This window comes from Phyllostomus hastatus, unplaced genomic scaffold (assembly GCF_019186645.2).
Source record: "Phyllostomus hastatus isolate PE091 unplaced genomic scaffold, TTU_PhHast_1.1 phas_contig_34, whole genome shotgun sequence".
Taxonomy (NCBI): domain Eukaryota; kingdom Metazoa; phylum Chordata; class Mammalia; order Chiroptera; family Phyllostomidae; genus Phyllostomus; species Phyllostomus hastatus.
In genome coordinates, this window is record NW_025333857.1 from 39825641 (window position 1) to 39841927 (window position 16287).

The 16287-nt window shown below is 45.7% G+C and overlaps 1 protein-coding gene across 4 annotated transcripts in view; it reads right to left on the reverse strand.

The window, feature by feature from the left end:
• Positions 1–993: 993 nt before the first annotated feature.
• TLE1 (TLE family member 1, transcriptional corepressor) overlaps positions 994–16287 on the reverse strand; it is an 83295-nt gene continuing 68001 nt past the window's right edge. For all 4 annotated transcript variants that reach the window (XM_045840181.1, XM_045840180.1, XM_045840182.1 and 1 more), the window contains 6 exons: positions 9426–9675; positions 7231–7478; positions 4203–4350; positions 2658–2808; positions 1722–1798; positions 994–1580 (listed from right to left, as the gene is read on the reverse strand). In XM_045840181.1, coding sequence (XP_045696137.1) covers positions 1473–1580; positions 1722–1798; positions 2658–2808; positions 4203–4350; positions 7231–7478; positions 9426–9675 — 982 coding nt within the window. In that variant the 3' untranslated portion in view covers positions 994–1472. The remainder of the gene's footprint in view (positions 1581–1721; positions 1799–2657; positions 2809–4202; positions 4351–7230; positions 7479–9425; positions 9676–16287) is intronic.

Here is a 16287-nt window from a genome sequence, read left to right on the forward strand (position 1 = left end):
TATTTAACAAATTCTGTACACAAACAAGCATGACTTTGGCAAAAAGCAAAACAAAATAATGTTGTTAAATGTATAGAAATAAGGTCTGGATAACCAATGAGAAAATATTAAGACAAACTACGAACAGCTCACTGGATCATAAGAAAATTAAAAAACCCTTAGATACTATTTTTAAACAGCCAGGAGACTTGGCTTAAAATTATTACTCATTATCTTTGAAACTATAACAGTAAACAATAGGTATATAAAGAATGAGCCTTGTAGTCTTTAGGAGGAAACACGCATGGCAACTTATTAAAAGCCCAGGGTTAGATTTCATCTAATCAGATTGTAAAAGCCTGTCCACGAAGACCAGGCCAGATGAATGACGGAGAGGGCGGCTGGAGCTCCAGGGGAAGCCCTAACGAGGAGAATGAGGCTAAGTGCTGGGTGTGGCGGGCGTAAGTACAGTAAATTAATATAATAGATTAAATAAGTACTAATGAAGACAAAACCAGCTGACAGACCATCTTTCTTTTTACAGGTTAATAAACTCTACAGCTTTGTGAACATCATCCGTCTCCTCACTAAACCCAAGTTACCTCCAGTTCCTGGAACGGGAAGCTTGTGAAAGACAGTGCAGATTTGAGAAGGCTAAGCCTCTTCTGTCTCCCAATGGATCACCAAGAGAAAGCAGAGCTTAACTCTGAGACCTCGAATTACAAGTGTGCCCTAACAAAAGAATGCACTTGGACCAAGTTATTTTAGCTTTCCAAATAAAACTGTTATTAATATACCTTCAATTTACCCACAATTCCTAGTCTTGAGCATCCAGTAACTCGCAAGTGTTGATTAGGTTCTAGTGCAGCGGCAGCCTGTGACCAAACATACTTACAAAATCAGAAGCGCATTTTAAAACCCTCTACAAATGTTTGGGCTTTGCTTATAAAACCCACATCAATGATCACAAAGTGTAGAGAAAAACAAAAAAAAAAGAATGAAAAGGAAAACCACTTATTGGTACTAAAGCCTTTACTGTAATAAACCAAATATATTTACAATTTATACAAATGTTTAACCTTCAACAAAAATACAAAAAAACATTTCACAAGATGCAAAACCAGGAAACAAGTTCATTGGAGACACCACTGCGCTACCAAGGGCGGAACGTGAGGGGAGCTGCAAGGAACAGGAAGGTACTGCAGGCGGATCACACAGAAAGAACAGGCCGGCTCTGCCTGGGTCGGCGGGCTCTGCTCCTCAAGCCCACAGCCCTTGGCCCCTCTGTCCACCTCGCTCGGTGCTCCATTTGGTCTAGGCAGATAGGTGACCTTCTGTTGATGGGCTCATCACCTCCTCTTTGTAGACTCAAAGTAGTTTTGTGTCAAGGTTTAAAAACAGGTTTTCTTGGTTTTAAAGTTACGACTTCTATTTCTACAAATTCAAAACATTTTGGCCCAATTCAACTATAAACATTAAAACACATAATGTTTTCAGTAGATGACTTCATAGACTGTAGCCTTCTTGTCCCCTGAGCCAGTGACTATGTACTTATCATCCACAGAGATGTCGCAGCTGAGCACAGATGAGGACTCTTTGGACTGGAAGAGAAAAAAGTTGGGGGCACATTTAATGTGGGACAGATTACTCAGTGGCCCCGCTCCCTCCAGGGTACCTTCACTCTGGCATCGCTACAACACCGAGGTCCAACATGTCGTTCTCAGCAGGGAACGCTGACTTACCTGGAATATGCTAGCTCCGTAGGGGGTCCGCCAAGCGTTGAGGAGGTTATCTTTTCCAGTACTCACAAACCATTTACCTAGAATTATCCAAGGAAGATGTAGTTTAACAAGATTAAACCCCTACTATACTTTTAACTACGTGGACCTAATCAAACTTAGAGCCATTTTCAATCATGAACTATCTTGTCCAAGGGATGGGCTATGACACAAGTAGAGAAAGCAAGTTTTAAATCCAGGTTCTGCTGTGAACCACCTGCAACCCTGGGTTTAATCAAAGCAGCAACATGGACCATGTCAGCCCTCTTAGCCACAACAGGTAGCATCACACCCTAGCACACAGTGGGTCTTCAAACAGTGCATCATGAAATTGTCCTCCTTGTTAGCCTCCCCATCACAAAATGGGACTAGGAAAAATTAAATGACAAAACTAAGTAAAATGCCAGACACGATAATATGGCACATAGAGTGTGGTCAGTAAGCAATAGCTACTCATCCAGCCAGCACCAGCCCTGTGAACATTTGATTGCATGTGAATTTCTTCCCTCTTTAGCCTCATGGCAGCACGATACTCGGGTGCAGCGAAAGAGTCCACTCTCTGACTGTGGGCTCCTCATGCTGGCCAGTCCCTAAGGACTTCCTCTGCTCCTGCCCCAGTCTTCAATAAAGCCCCACCCCCACCCCAGATTCCCCCCAATAAAAACAAATGCGTCAAAACTTTGTATGAGGCAATTTCACCACCTGCTGACTTTTCTCAAATTAGGAAAACAGACCAAAACAGACATCACTGTGCTCTGAGGGACATATTAAGACAAGAGAATTATTGCATCCAGCTGCTCAGAGCACATTTTTTCCAGATACGATCTCTACTATACTTTTTTAGATGTCTTTCCCATTTAGGCCATCGGTGTCCTCGGGTTTCCTTTCAGCTGAACTCACCACAATAAGCAAATTTGAGGGACAGCACGCAGCTCTCGTGCAGATGCAGCTGGTACTTGTCGGGCTTGTTCACGTGGAGAACTTCCACGTTGCTGCTCTCCATGCCCACAGCTAGCCACTCCCCGGTTGGGCAGTACCCAAGGGAGAATATCTACAAGAAGCAAAAAGGCTCACTAATGACTGCCTAGTCAACTTAGGAAGGAAAATGGCAACAAGAAAGGGGGCGGGGGGGAAGGCGGGGAAACAGCAAGAACAGAAGTTTGGAACCAGCAAACTCCAGACTGAGGTCAAGTCCACAGGACAAGCGACCCAACCCAGGTGAGCCAAGTGTTAAAAATCGTAATGAGACAACCAGAAAAATTGGAACACACGCATGTGATGACATTAAGAAGTTATTCTTAATATAATGGTATTCATGTGCTTTGTTTTAAAGGGATCCTTGTCGTTTACAGATACTGAGAGACTTACGGCTGAAATGACAGAATGTCTGGGGTCTGCCACAAAATGATCCCGTGTGTGGGGGTGGAATGACAGACGAGACCAGACCGGTTGTGTATCACTGTTAAAGCTGGGTGACGGGCAGGTGGGGCTTACTGCACGACCTCCTGTGCTTTTGTATGTGCCTGAACATTCTCTGTACTCCTCCCATATGCATGTGAGAATTTCCGTAGGAAGTTTTATTTCTAAAAAAGGCAGACCAAAAACAGTATTCTACTCATACTGGGGAAAGGGTTAAAACAGAGAAAACTGTAAGAAACTCAAAATTTTAACAGGGACACAAAATTTAGTAGTGTGTTGTTTTCCATTTTGTTCTATTTTTTCTGAGTGGAATTATTTCCATTACAAACAAATAAGTAAACAAGGAGTGATGAAAAGGATAATTCTGTCATCAGAAAGCATTTAAAAATGGCAGGTTTTCCCAAAACAGGTCTAGATTCTTCATCTAAATAATCTTCACAATCCACAAAGTTGAGATTTTTATATCATTTCAAAACTCCATAAATGTAGTCAGCCATGAGTCCATTTGCTAAAGGATGAGTAATAAAATGGGCATCCACTGAGATGCTGCTGCATTTTTTTATGCTCCCTGATGCAAGAAAAATGAATTAACTTTCAGAGCTGTTGTGATTTTTCTCTACTCCTTGTGTTATGCCTGCATGTTTCTCGAGCTCTGTTTATAAGTGAGTCCAATACTCATTGCTCACCCCCACCTCAGATGGGGAGAATGCGCAAAAAAGACCCAGCGCTGCTGAAGGAAAACGACACAGTCCTGACTGCAGCGACTCCTTAAACGAACTCATACATGAATATGAGCTTAACATGGCTTAACCTACAGGAGTTGAGACACCACTTGGAGGGTTTCAGGGATTTTCTGTTTGTCTGCTTGGGGTTTAAAAAAACATTCAGTATCTCAAATTTAAGCCCAGTTTGTTTGTATAGCTGCCACTACTGTGGGGGTGTGCAGGGAAGGACAGGACACCACGCACACACGCACGCACACACCACACCCCCCGCACAGACGCCGGGTGGGAGGAAGCCAGGCACCTGCGACGTGAAGTCGTGCTGCTGCAGCTGCCGCCCTTCACGCAGGTCCCAGGATCGGACCGTGTTGTCCAAGCCGCCCGTCCAGAGCTTGGTGCCATCATTAGAAATGTCAATACAGCTGGCCCCGTCTGTGTGGCCCTGGAATTGCCTGATAAAACAAACCAGATTGAATAATGATTTCCTGCCAGAGCTCAAGGTAAACACTGTTGTGTTGTTAGTTTTGGACTCGGGGTGTGTGTGTCAGTGTCTGCTGATGTGCAAGATCAAACTAACCTTTCCCCGAGGAGGAAAAGAGCGCACCTGCATTTTCTCTTTTTCTTTTTTCACGATCCAAGTGCTAGAGAAATGGAATGCCATTTCAGGTCACTACACAGGAGTTAAATACGCTCCTATAGCTGGCCTTACAAACCCATCTGGAAGGTAAAATTTCTCCCAGATTTGGAAAAGTGTTTAAGTTAGAGGGGGGGAAAAAAAGAGACAAACGCACAAAATCCTAACCGTATACCTTAAAGAAAAACAGAGGCCCAGCCCTTAATCCTACAGGCCTGTATCGCCACATTACAAACTCAGGGTCGAGGAGCACTCAGGTTTCCACGAGTGCGTCAGCACGACCGTGGCCTTCGTGGCAACAGCATGAGCTCGTGTAGGCGCTCCACCTTGCTGTCTGGGTTAGAAGGAGCCTTGCATTCGAAAACCTGGACCCCCAGAGACAATAGGTCATGCCCACCTTCTGACTCAGAGGTGCTGAGCACAGACAAAGCTAACTGCTGAGGCCAACCCACGGCACCTCCACAAGACCCTGCCTCAAATCCCAACACAAGCCTGTTCTCTTAAAGGGAAACCTTAAGCTTCAGTCACAAAACACCACCAAAAACAATCAATCAAATACAATCTTATGAGCACCGGTTTTCTGCCAGGCAAAAGAGGGTCTTGCTGAGGAAGGGGATCAGCGTAAGCCTCTGCAGGCTGGCAGTCTAGGGGTCCTGGACCTGGTTCTGCATGCCAAGAGGGAGCTGGTAGGAGAGTAACCAGAACAGGCGAGAGACTCGATCACCACGATAACAGGCAGGGCCCATTGGAGAGCTGCTCGGGAATTTCAACACCAAGAGGAAAGTTTTAATGCCTGTCCTTCGGTCACCTTGTTATTCCCACAGATCTCTACCACACTTTTAAGCTGAGCTCGGAATTTAGTGAGTGTGTAAGAGAAGAAAAAAACACCACTGTTGTCCTCTCTTTAAAAATCTCTCCTCTGCAAGCTATTCTGAACTTCCGTCTTAGTCCTCTCCCCACACACCCCAGTTCTTCCAAACTCTGTCACCAGGCAGGTGCACCCCAACCACCTGTGTTCTAGCCCTCCCCACGGCTCACACAGGTGGAGAGCAGACCCTGTTCCAGCTGCTGGAAGTGCTGCTTTCCTTTCCTCCAACATTCTTGACACCCAGCAACCACCTCTCCATTTTTACCCTCTGACCTCTTTTTACTTCTAGAACGTGAAGTACTTTCACTCCTTGACTATAAATGTCTTTGCCGACTTAGAGCGATCCATGGGTATTCCTCCATCCCCCTGCCCAGACATCTCTGGTCTACTCTCAGGCTCCTACAAGGCAGACCTGAGGACGGTTCGGAATGTGCTGAGTCTCAGCAGATACAAAGATACCAGACAGACTCTATACTGCCCTGTCACACAGAGTAGCTCCTATCCAAGTGTGGCCAGTCCAAATTAAGGAAGAAATTTATAAGACACCCCACATTATATACGACAGGGATGCACTTACAGGGAGCTGGCCCAGAGCAGGAGTTCAGAACACAGATACAAAATGCCTGGACCCTGATCCCAGCTCCAACACACCCAACCCCGGCAGGTAAATGGAACCCTTCTGAACCTCAGGCTCCTCATCTGTAAAACCAGAGTAACAACAAGGCAGACATCATGAGGATTAAAAGTTGAAAAGCACTGAGAACTGGTATATTGAAAGTGCTATTTCCAAAGTTATAAAGAATGGAAAAAAATCATGAACACTTGCTAGGTTAAAAGTTTGAAGTAGGTGTCTGCTTCAGCTCCATTAAGTGATCCGTTTTGCTCAATCTGAGCTGCCCAGTGAGTGGCAAGAGAAAAACAACCACCACGCTGTCACGTACACACAGGAACAGAGCCTGGCTCAGAGACACTGACTGAAGGGACAGCGAGCTGCTGTGACGGCATCCACAGTCTGCCTGCCCCTTCCTCTGGCACACGGGCCCAAAAGCGTTAGGAGGAGGCCTGCTAAACAATCCGCGAGACTGAAGTCACACTGTAAAGAGTGTTTCTGAGTGACACTGGGAAACCAAAGGGCGAAAGACATTCTAGTTCTGCCTCAGATGTTTCCTTAGTGCTTACATTTTCAAAACCTCTTCTGTAACATCACAGAATTGTGTCGAGGGAGCGAACTGCTGGAGCCAAGGAGAGACAGAAAAGTGGCAGAATGCAGCTCTCCCCACGGTTACTGGGGCAGGCCCCGGGAAGCCGGGCTCACTCCTGGGTGAATGGCCCGAGTTAGTTACTGAGAAACACGAATATTTGAAAACCATTGTGTGTGAAATTCGTGGAACCTTCTCTTCTAATGTTCTTTTTCTTGATTTTGTTATCCTTCATTAGTTGACTCCTGTTTGCACAAACAAGGTTCTAGCCAAAGCCAAAAATATCTAGCACTGGGGACCCTTCCTACTATTATGTGATAGATAATGTGCTGCCACTTGGCAAAAGCCAGGAATATTTCTGAAACATGTCTAGCATCTATCTGTGCCTGAAGAATGATCATGGGAACCCAAGAGAGTTAAATATAAGGTCTGGGGGACACTGAGCACTCAATCAACATGGTGAGCGCCTCAAGGGAAGTGGCACAACTCTGTCTTTGCACTCCCAACACAGCTCCAAGCCCGGCATACAAGGAGGGTCTTAATGTGTGGGCTGAGTGTCTGGGGCAGCTGGAGAAGCAGGGATGACAGGAGGCCTTCTGACCCCCCACCACAGAAAACCACCTGTGCTCACCTCACCAGCGTCTGGTTGTGCAGGTCCCACACCGCGATGTTGCCGTCGCTGCAGCAGGAGAAGCAGACCTTGGAGTCGGGGCTGATGGCCAGGGCGTAGCAGGCTGGGGCCGAGGACGTCAGCTCTGCCTTGATGCGCGGGGTCGGAGCGGCCAGGTCCCAAATGGACAGAGTGCTGGCTTCCCCTCCCACTATCAGAGTGCAGCCATCAGGGAGCAATTTGCAGGAACGGATGTAGTTATCTCTATTCTGTGAAATGAACATAATTCAATTGCTGTAATGCATTACACCAAGCAGTAACAATGCCATGTCCTCTAACTGCTGCTATCTTGGTTTTTGATTTGAAAAAGCGGTATTTCACAGACGCTAACAAGCAAGAGTTCTGTAGTAAAAATCAGGATCTGAATGCAGCTGTCTCTTTTGAAATAGTAAACAAGATGAACTCATAGGATCGCACACTGAGATACCACTGTACCTCCTGTCCAGTTCTCCCTGAGTAGACAGGACGAAAGTACTGGCAGATGTAAGTTAGGTGTATACACGTACTTCTTCTTTGAAGAAACCACTTTTCAAAGCTAGTTTATATATCTCTGATCTCATCATTCTCCCCTACTTACTATATGGAGCTGTAGAACCCCTGCCTATGTTGTTTTGGTTTTCAATACTCTTAACTGTACCTAATGCTGGCACAGGGTCTCTCTTCATTAGTCAGATGGATCCTTGTCTAAGAATTTCACAGAGCTGCTTCCTCTGTAATACGGCTTCTGTCATTATTTATGTTTCTCAATCCAAAAGCCAAATAAACTGATAAAAGAGGGCATTTCTCCCTCTTTTAACACATCAACACATCTTAAAAAAAGAGGTGGGACCTAAAGTGACCACCTCCCCCCACACCAAGAGAAGTAATTGCTATCCTTCAACCCAAATAGATGTAGCTGAAATTTTTTACTATGCTTTAACCACATCCCATCACTCAATAATTAGAGAAACTTTAAGCACGTAATTTTTTTTAAAAGGGTGATAAATGTTACAAAAGAATACTACTGCAGAATTGTGGGCTGCGTGTAAGTATGTTTAAGGCATAAATGGAACTAATTTTAAGTTATTTTATAAAAAAAAAAATAAGCCCTGGCTGGTGTAGCTCAGTAGATTAAGCGCGGGCTGCAAACCAAAGTGTTGTAGGTTCCATTCCCAGTCAGGGCACATGCCTGGGTTACAGGCCACGGCCCCCAGCAACCGCACATTGATGTTTCTCTCTCTCTCTCTCCCCCTCCCTTCCCTCTCTAAAAATAAATAAATAAAATCTTAAATATATATATATATATAATGCCAACCACATTGAAAAAAATAAGCCAATAATTATACCCCCAAAAGTCTCAAAAATACTGCCCTTCTTTTTGGAAGCACTCCCTTTAGAATCCAGGTAGGCAGTGAGTACACTGCTCCATCTGCAACTCCCACACGCAGGCGGACACCAACCCCGGGTAGGGTGGCCCTTCATCTGCCTCAGAACAACGGCATGCGGTCTATAAATCCTGGGGTTGGATTTAGAGACCGAAACGTGTCCCTATGTGTTCCATGACCCTCAGAAATGCACAGCGGTATTCTCGTCCTCCGGTAGGTGGACTGGGTACCTTGGGAAAGCATTCTCACCATCTCTGTTTTGCTGATGGCTGCCCCGATTTCCAGCAGTGGGATCTATTAACCCTTTCCTGAAGTTAAGGTAATAAAACATAGCCAGCTCCCCTAGGCCTCTCTGAAAACACAGACCCTGTTCAGAATGGTTTTAATGCCATGTTATCAAATGTTTACTATTCAATATTTATCCGAAGGCTGCAGGGAAATTAAAAGTTGAGTGGATTGCTGGGCTCAGAGTCCAGGGCTAGCTGAGCTTTCATCCATTAAATGGGAAACCCTCTTTTGAATACACATTCAAACAACGAGAGCTTCTGTAAACGACTCTAAAGTATTTTTTTTTTTTTTAAAGAAATCCATCAGGGGATTTAACCACAGAAAGAGCAACAAATGAAACCTTCACATTTAAGGGAGAGGGTGGGGGAGCTAAATAGCTAACACAGGAAACAGAACGGGCTTCTATTTCCTCATAATGGGAATAAAACCCAGGCCCGGACAGCTATTTCCTTATTGAGTCTCCAGGGAGAAATTACCCTTGTGCACCAGTTCCTGCTCACTCACCAGACAGTCGAGCTGAGAGACAGGGCTCTTATTGCCGGGGTGGCTGATGTCCCAGACCTTGACGCAGCCCTTCCCACCCGTGTACACGTGTCTTGTGGGGTTGCTGATGGTCACCGCGCACACCACCTCCCCGTGGTTCAGGGTGTTGATCTGGCGAGCGTGTCGGGGGATGCCGGGTCCAATGAGGGCGTCCGGGGGGAAAGGGACCGGCTGCATCTGGCCGTCGGCCGTCACGTGGAAGGAGTATGCACTTTTGGACAGGGAATGATTGGAGAGAAGAGAATGACATGAGAGGAAACAGAAAAAACATTTACCATAAAGCAATTAGTCACAACCTCAGCACGCTTCTATGAGAAAGACAAAAGGGAAGATTCACTTGTTAGGATTTCCTTTTAAAATCACATATAAGTTGAAGTATTTACTGATGGAACAAATTTAAAAGAGTAATAGAAACCTAAGGTGTACCAAAAGACACATATATTGAATTGCACTTAAAATTTTTTAAATGTTTATCCATTCCATAAAGCTTTCCTTCAAATCCCATGATAAAAAACTAAATGTGTCTCCAAATTAACATAAAATACCTCCTTCGAAGTATCTTATATAACTGCATCATTTCTTTGTATAACTTAAAATGATTACTTTTTAAAAAAGATTTTATTTATTTATTTTTAGGGAAAGGGAAGGGAGGAAAAAAGAGAGAGGGCAAAACATTGATTCAAGAGAGAAATGTCAATCAGCTGCCTCCCACACCCACATGTGTCCCAACCGGAGACTGAACCCGCAACCCAGGCATGTGCCCTGACTGGGAATTGAACCGGCGACCTTTTGGTTTGCAGGATGACATCCAACCGAGGAACACCGGTCAGGGCAAAATGATTATTACTGATGCGTACGACTAGACTAGAGCTCATAATAATTACAAAAGAAACAGCTTTCCAAAGGTACCAGTTTAAGACTTGAATTTAAGCTCTGTTTTGCATAACCAAGAGAAAATAAAAGAGATTCTGTTAGGTCAAACGGCTTTGTGACAAATTTCAAGTGTCTTCCTCAACACTCTCCCCATCTACCTTGACCACAAACTCCAGCAAAGCTCCCAGCTTTGTAGCCAGGTGAGGCTCTGTTCTGACCAAAGAGATCTAGCAGAAGCTACTGGTACTTAGAGGAACTTCTTAACATAAAATAAAGCAGACCCTGCTGGAAGACATGCCCTGTGGAAGACATGAGAATTATCTGTACTTTCCACTCAATTTTGCTATGAGTCTAAAACTGCTCTAAGAAATAAGCTTATTAATTAAAGACACAAAAGAAAGAGAAAGAATTTTAAAAGGGGGAGGGGAATGTGCCTGCCCCCTTCTCTTTCTCCTTCTTCCTACCTGAAATATAAGCAAAATGACTGGAGCTCCAGCAGCCTTTTGGGGCCAAAAGGTAACTCTGAAGATGGAATCAATTACTGAGGGAAGCAGAACAGAAAGATGGATGCAGAGGCCTTGGTGACACTATGGGAGAGAGAAATAAACTTTATCTTGGCCCTACATCCAAACTGATGGAATTGTGCATGTGGCACTGAAGACCACTCTTACTTTCTTCCTGTCAGAAGTGTCCCTAGGTGATCCAGAAGTTCAACATCAAACCTTTTCTATGCATCCACATGCATAAACAATAAATGACGTATAGAGAGTTCCCTCTTTCCCATAACCCTCTGCTATAAATCTGGGCACTCTCTGGAACTTGTCATTGGCACCCTGCAGTCCCTTTACAGATCTAAAGACCATGGGTATTAATATATCAAGTACACATGATATATCAATACATGCACATTACATAGTTAATTGAACCTATGCCATTTACTATATTTGAAATCAAAGAGCATTTTATTGCCCTTGAAGATGAGACCACAAGAACTGGGGTTTAACTCAAGGCATGTCCTAGGAGAGTTATTCAAGGTCCAATATCAAGTTATGTAACTCAGACATGAGGCACCCTGACCTGGGTCTGAAAACAACAAATAACCAGGTGAAGCCGGAGAAATGACCAATAGAATTAATAATATTGTAATGACTGTGTATGGTGCCGGGTACTAGAAACATCGGGGGGAGCACTTTGTTAAGTATATGACTGTCTGACCTCAACTAATACAAAATAATATTGGGTACGAGCTGTGATTTTTTTAAATTGAAATTGAATGTATTTTGGGAGAAGAGTGGTTGACACAGAGAGAACCTGCCTCTGCAAGCTCTCTGTGCCGTGAGAATAATGGCAGGTGTGAAGGTTAGTTTCTGTTTGCCATAAATCAACTTCCACATAGGTGAAATTTCCATCAGGAGCCCTTGCAGCAATTCTGGATTTTCAAGGAAAGGGAATTTTTTCTTGCTTCCAATGGAACCCTGCTTATTTTAGAGTTCAATGTTCCAGATCAAAATAGACGCACACGGTACAGATGGAGAGCTGTACTGTCATCTCTGGAAGACACCACCTGTCTCCCAGGTGTCCTCCTCTTTAAACTGCGCAGGAGGTCTGTGATCATCACTCTGAGGCAATTTAAAATTGATTCACAGTGCGCAGAACTGCTGCCAGAAGCTGTGAGCACTCGTCCGCCCCAGGGGAGACCCGTGTGGATGTTAATACGTAAGTCCTATGGGGCCTCGGAGGGAGCTGGCAGTGCCCGCTGTGCTGGGAGCCTAATCAAATGGACAACCCGGAACTATGCAAAGTGGGGATGGGTCTCAAAAGAGTAAACTGGAAGTGAAACCAGGGGAGCAAACGAGATGGTTTGGAATTAGTCTTTCTCCTACAGGTAGAACAAGACCTCCTTTGGGAAAAGGCCGAGTAAATGGCGCACCACAACAATGTTAAAGAGATCCAGAAGGAAGCTTCCTTCACTACTGATTGAAAAACTAAAAAAGGTCAAATCAACCAAAAAGGGGCATTTACAAACAGAGTGTATTTATAAATACCTCTCAAACCTGAATTCAGAATGAGGCCAATCACAAAGGAATGCATATGCTGTGACTGCATGCACAGAAGTTCAATCCTAGGCAAAACCCAAGGTCTGAATGCTGGGTACCCTGGGCAACCAGAAGGGACACACGGCAGGCTTCCGGGGTGCTTCTGCTGCAAAGCCACTGAGCTACAGACATACAGTTAGTGCACTTTCCTCCGTGTCCATATCAATAATTAAAATCTTATGTTCACCTGTTTATTCACGAGAACAGTTGAGGCGAGGGCTCCCGATGGATGAACGTGTTAGACCAGGTCCACAGCCAAGTCCAGATCCCAGACTTGGGTTTAAATGGACCTGAGACGTGAAGCCCTGGCTCACTGGCCCCACTAACTGGGTCTTCCTAGTCAGCCCACCTACCTGAGACCTGTCACGTGTCTGTTTTGCTCATCTCTAAGGTACAAACAGTAATAAAATACAAGGGTCGAAGGGGTTGCTGTAAGGATTAAAAGGGGTAACAGCTGCAAAACTGCAGAACACTGACACAGTGCTTGACACCTGCAGGGGCCTTCAGGCGATGACAGTGCCGACATTAAACACTGGTGGCTTTAAAAGAGGAAAGAGGATATGTTGAAACAAGGGTTCTTATCTGAACCAGCGGACAAGTGTGAGGGTCAGGAAGCACATAACAACGAACAGGCACGAAAAGTCAGGAAATTCAAAGGCATGGGAGAGTGGCACTTGGCAAAGAGAAGAGGAGAACAGTTGGACAGGATTGTGGCAAACTGCAGGGCAGAAAGCACAGTCCCTGGAGCTCTCATTAGGGCGACTCTGCTAGGGCCACCCACCTGTATCCAAGAGAGAGAACGGAGTCCCAGACCCACCCAGCTTTTTGAACCCAGCATCTACAGATCCAGATCTTAGTGTGAAATCTGGTTGTAGAACTGAAAAGAATAAAGCCCAATGGACATCACAGACTTAAAAACTGAATGAAATCACACATGTTCGGAGCGGAGACTCTTCATTTGCTGGGTACACAGCAGAGGAGAAAGAACTCAGAGCCCCTCCCCCCCACCCCACCCCAGGGCTTCCTTGCAGCGGTGGTGGCAAACTGGAAAACAAGACTGCGTTCAGGGAAGCAGGTTTTTTCCTGGCAGGCTGGCTCCTGTTAATAAAACTATGCTGTGTTCCGTGGCCAAAGGAAAACAGGTGTTTACAGAGTTATTGGTTTGCTGTAAATAGACAGGAACAGCAGCAGCAGAATCCAGTAAACAGTAATGAAGGACCACGGACCCCAGAGGTAATGGCTGTGGCCAAGACTCCGCTGCCTGTGGACTTGGCACGCTTGACGTGCGATTTCTTACTGTGTTAACAGGCATCAAAAATCTGATCGTGTCAAATCCCCTCACTCACTCTTCAGGCTCTTTAGAGACCAAGTCCTTCACAATTGAGCCTCATTTCATATGACTGTCCTGTACCCCAAACTCCCAGCCGCGTGGAACAGGCCAGTCCCCTCAAACATCACAGGCTGTCACATCTCCACATTGTGCACAAACGGTTCCCTCCTGCCTAGAATAGCACCGCCTCCCTCTGAAGTGCACCCACCCCCTTCCTCGCCTGCCACAACAACCTCCCAGCAGGATGATTCTTTTGCTATCAATCTCGACTACGGCAGGGCTCACACTGTGGACTATTTACTGCACGTGTTTACATTTCTGTCTTTCTCATTCTGGAGTTCTTCAGGGACAAGTGGATGACTTTACCAGCTAGCATATTCCTGGCACTCAGTAAATGAATCCAAACACCCCCAGTTGCTTACTGCTACCTAATCACTTATAAATTGAGGCATGAAAGGTTGCTCTGGCAAGGAAAGTCAGCTATGACAAGAACGTGGGGAGTCCTCTGACCCCCTGGGTTACGCCAGCCAACTTTTCTAAAGGAATTTCTAGTAGTTCCACTCAGTATCACTAAGAGATGGTATCAACTTTGCTAAGGGGGTGAAAAGCAGTTCCTTGAGAGCTGAGTTGAACCAAAAGGCAATGAAAGCAACTATACTAAAGGAGTGGAAGCTCAGCCAGCAGAACCCACTGGACATGGGAGCCTTCCAAAGCAAGCTGAGGCAGGAGCAGCCACAGGTCATGCACAGCAAGCTCGACCCTGCGGCTGGTCGCTGAAAAGAATGCAGTGAACTACAACAAGTGAGGAGACAGAGGCTCAGCTTAATCACTAGTAAGATGAGGGGGTCAAATGTAACGTATTTGGGCACCACTTCCCTACTTATACAATGTGCCATGACTAAACTTACCCTACGAACCTGACTGCTGAGGTGTGGAGTAAATGAAGTTATATGGGGAAGCACTTCCAAAACAGGTATGAAGTACAATGTAGGTTCGACCTTTGGTTGCCATGCCCCAGGAGGTAGCTCACTCTCCCCTCTCACTTAGAGAGGAGTGAGACGGATACTGAGCCAGCAGCATCCATCGCTGCAGATGTTCGTCGAAACACGAGAAAAACATCCACACGGACAACTGAGTCCGGTGGGGAAACAGGGACAAAACGGCCACTCTCTCTAGTGGAGAGCATGCCATTTTCCTGTCCAAGCAGGCTTTTATTAAGAATACAGACACAGTTTGTGGATTACAGCTTGACAGGGAAGATCAAAAGGAATAGGTAGTTTTCAAAGGGACTAACAGAACTCCCGCTGGGATTCTGGGCTTAGATTTTGGGTTTTATCACTTAAAAAGACTACAGAACCTAAAAGGCTAGTTTCGTTTCCTGCCTGTGCCTTCATATTCTAATTCAATAGCATCCTCCAGCAAGCAGATCTCACAGGATCTTGCAAATTCTGTGTCCCAGGCCTGATTACCCCAGGGGTCCGCCGACTCTGGTCTGGGCTGCACCACCCCTGTTATTTCCACAGGCCTGAGTCAACAGAGGAGACAAAGGCAGCCAGGAGACTTGGATTTCTCACAACTAAGAACAAGGACTCAGGCTTTGACAAAGCCGAGGGGGCAGGGGTTGATGTGGATCACCCCTTCATTTCCACAGCCCAGAGTCTCTTCCCTGAGGCCTCCTTGTGATCATGCCTGTCTTAGGCGATTCCCCCCATGGGAAATCTTACCCATCACTGGCTAACTGATCAAGCATTGGCGGCTGGCACAGAACAGGCAGCGTTCATGCCAGGGAAATAAGTTTTGTCTCCTTAGTGGCTCCTGGTTCGGAGGTCTCTCACTCAGCCTAAGTGTCGGGGGCGGGGGGGGGGGGGGGGGCCGGTTACAGCTTCCTGAGACCAGGCAGGCAGGGCGGATGCCAACAGAGGAAGGCGAGCAGTACAGGAGAGGGTGACGGCCCACCCTGCTAATAAGTGGGAGAGCCAAGATTTAAGTCCAGGGCAGGCCAGGTACAAAACTGGAGCTCTAACCTTTACCTTAGCTTCCATATCAGCACTACCTTTGACATTTTCACCTCCAGAGAGATAATGTGGGCCCCGCAGGACGGACACACCTACCCTGCATAAAGGGACATCAGGCATGTCAACATGTCAGTGCCCTTCTGTACAGAGCCCTGGGCACAGGAGGCTTTGAGGACAGGGGCATCTGACTCATCCTAAGGCAGATGAGAATAATGTAAGTAATGACTCTGAAGGATACCCGTAACCTCAGGAACTGGAACAGTGAGGGTGGTGGCTGGGGCTGAGAGGGTGTGAGGAGAAGTCATAAGAAAATAAGAGCCACGTTATTCTAAGATTTCAGCAAAAGAAAATAGATCCTCAGAAATTTAATTCACCTACTGTGCTAAAATCCCCCTCTCTGCCAATTTAACAAGCTTTATCTTTAACACTTCTTAAGGGTCTGCATATCTAAACTTTAACATCAATCAAATCCTTTACTTCTTTCACAGGATTTTTCCAGTTTGGTGTCT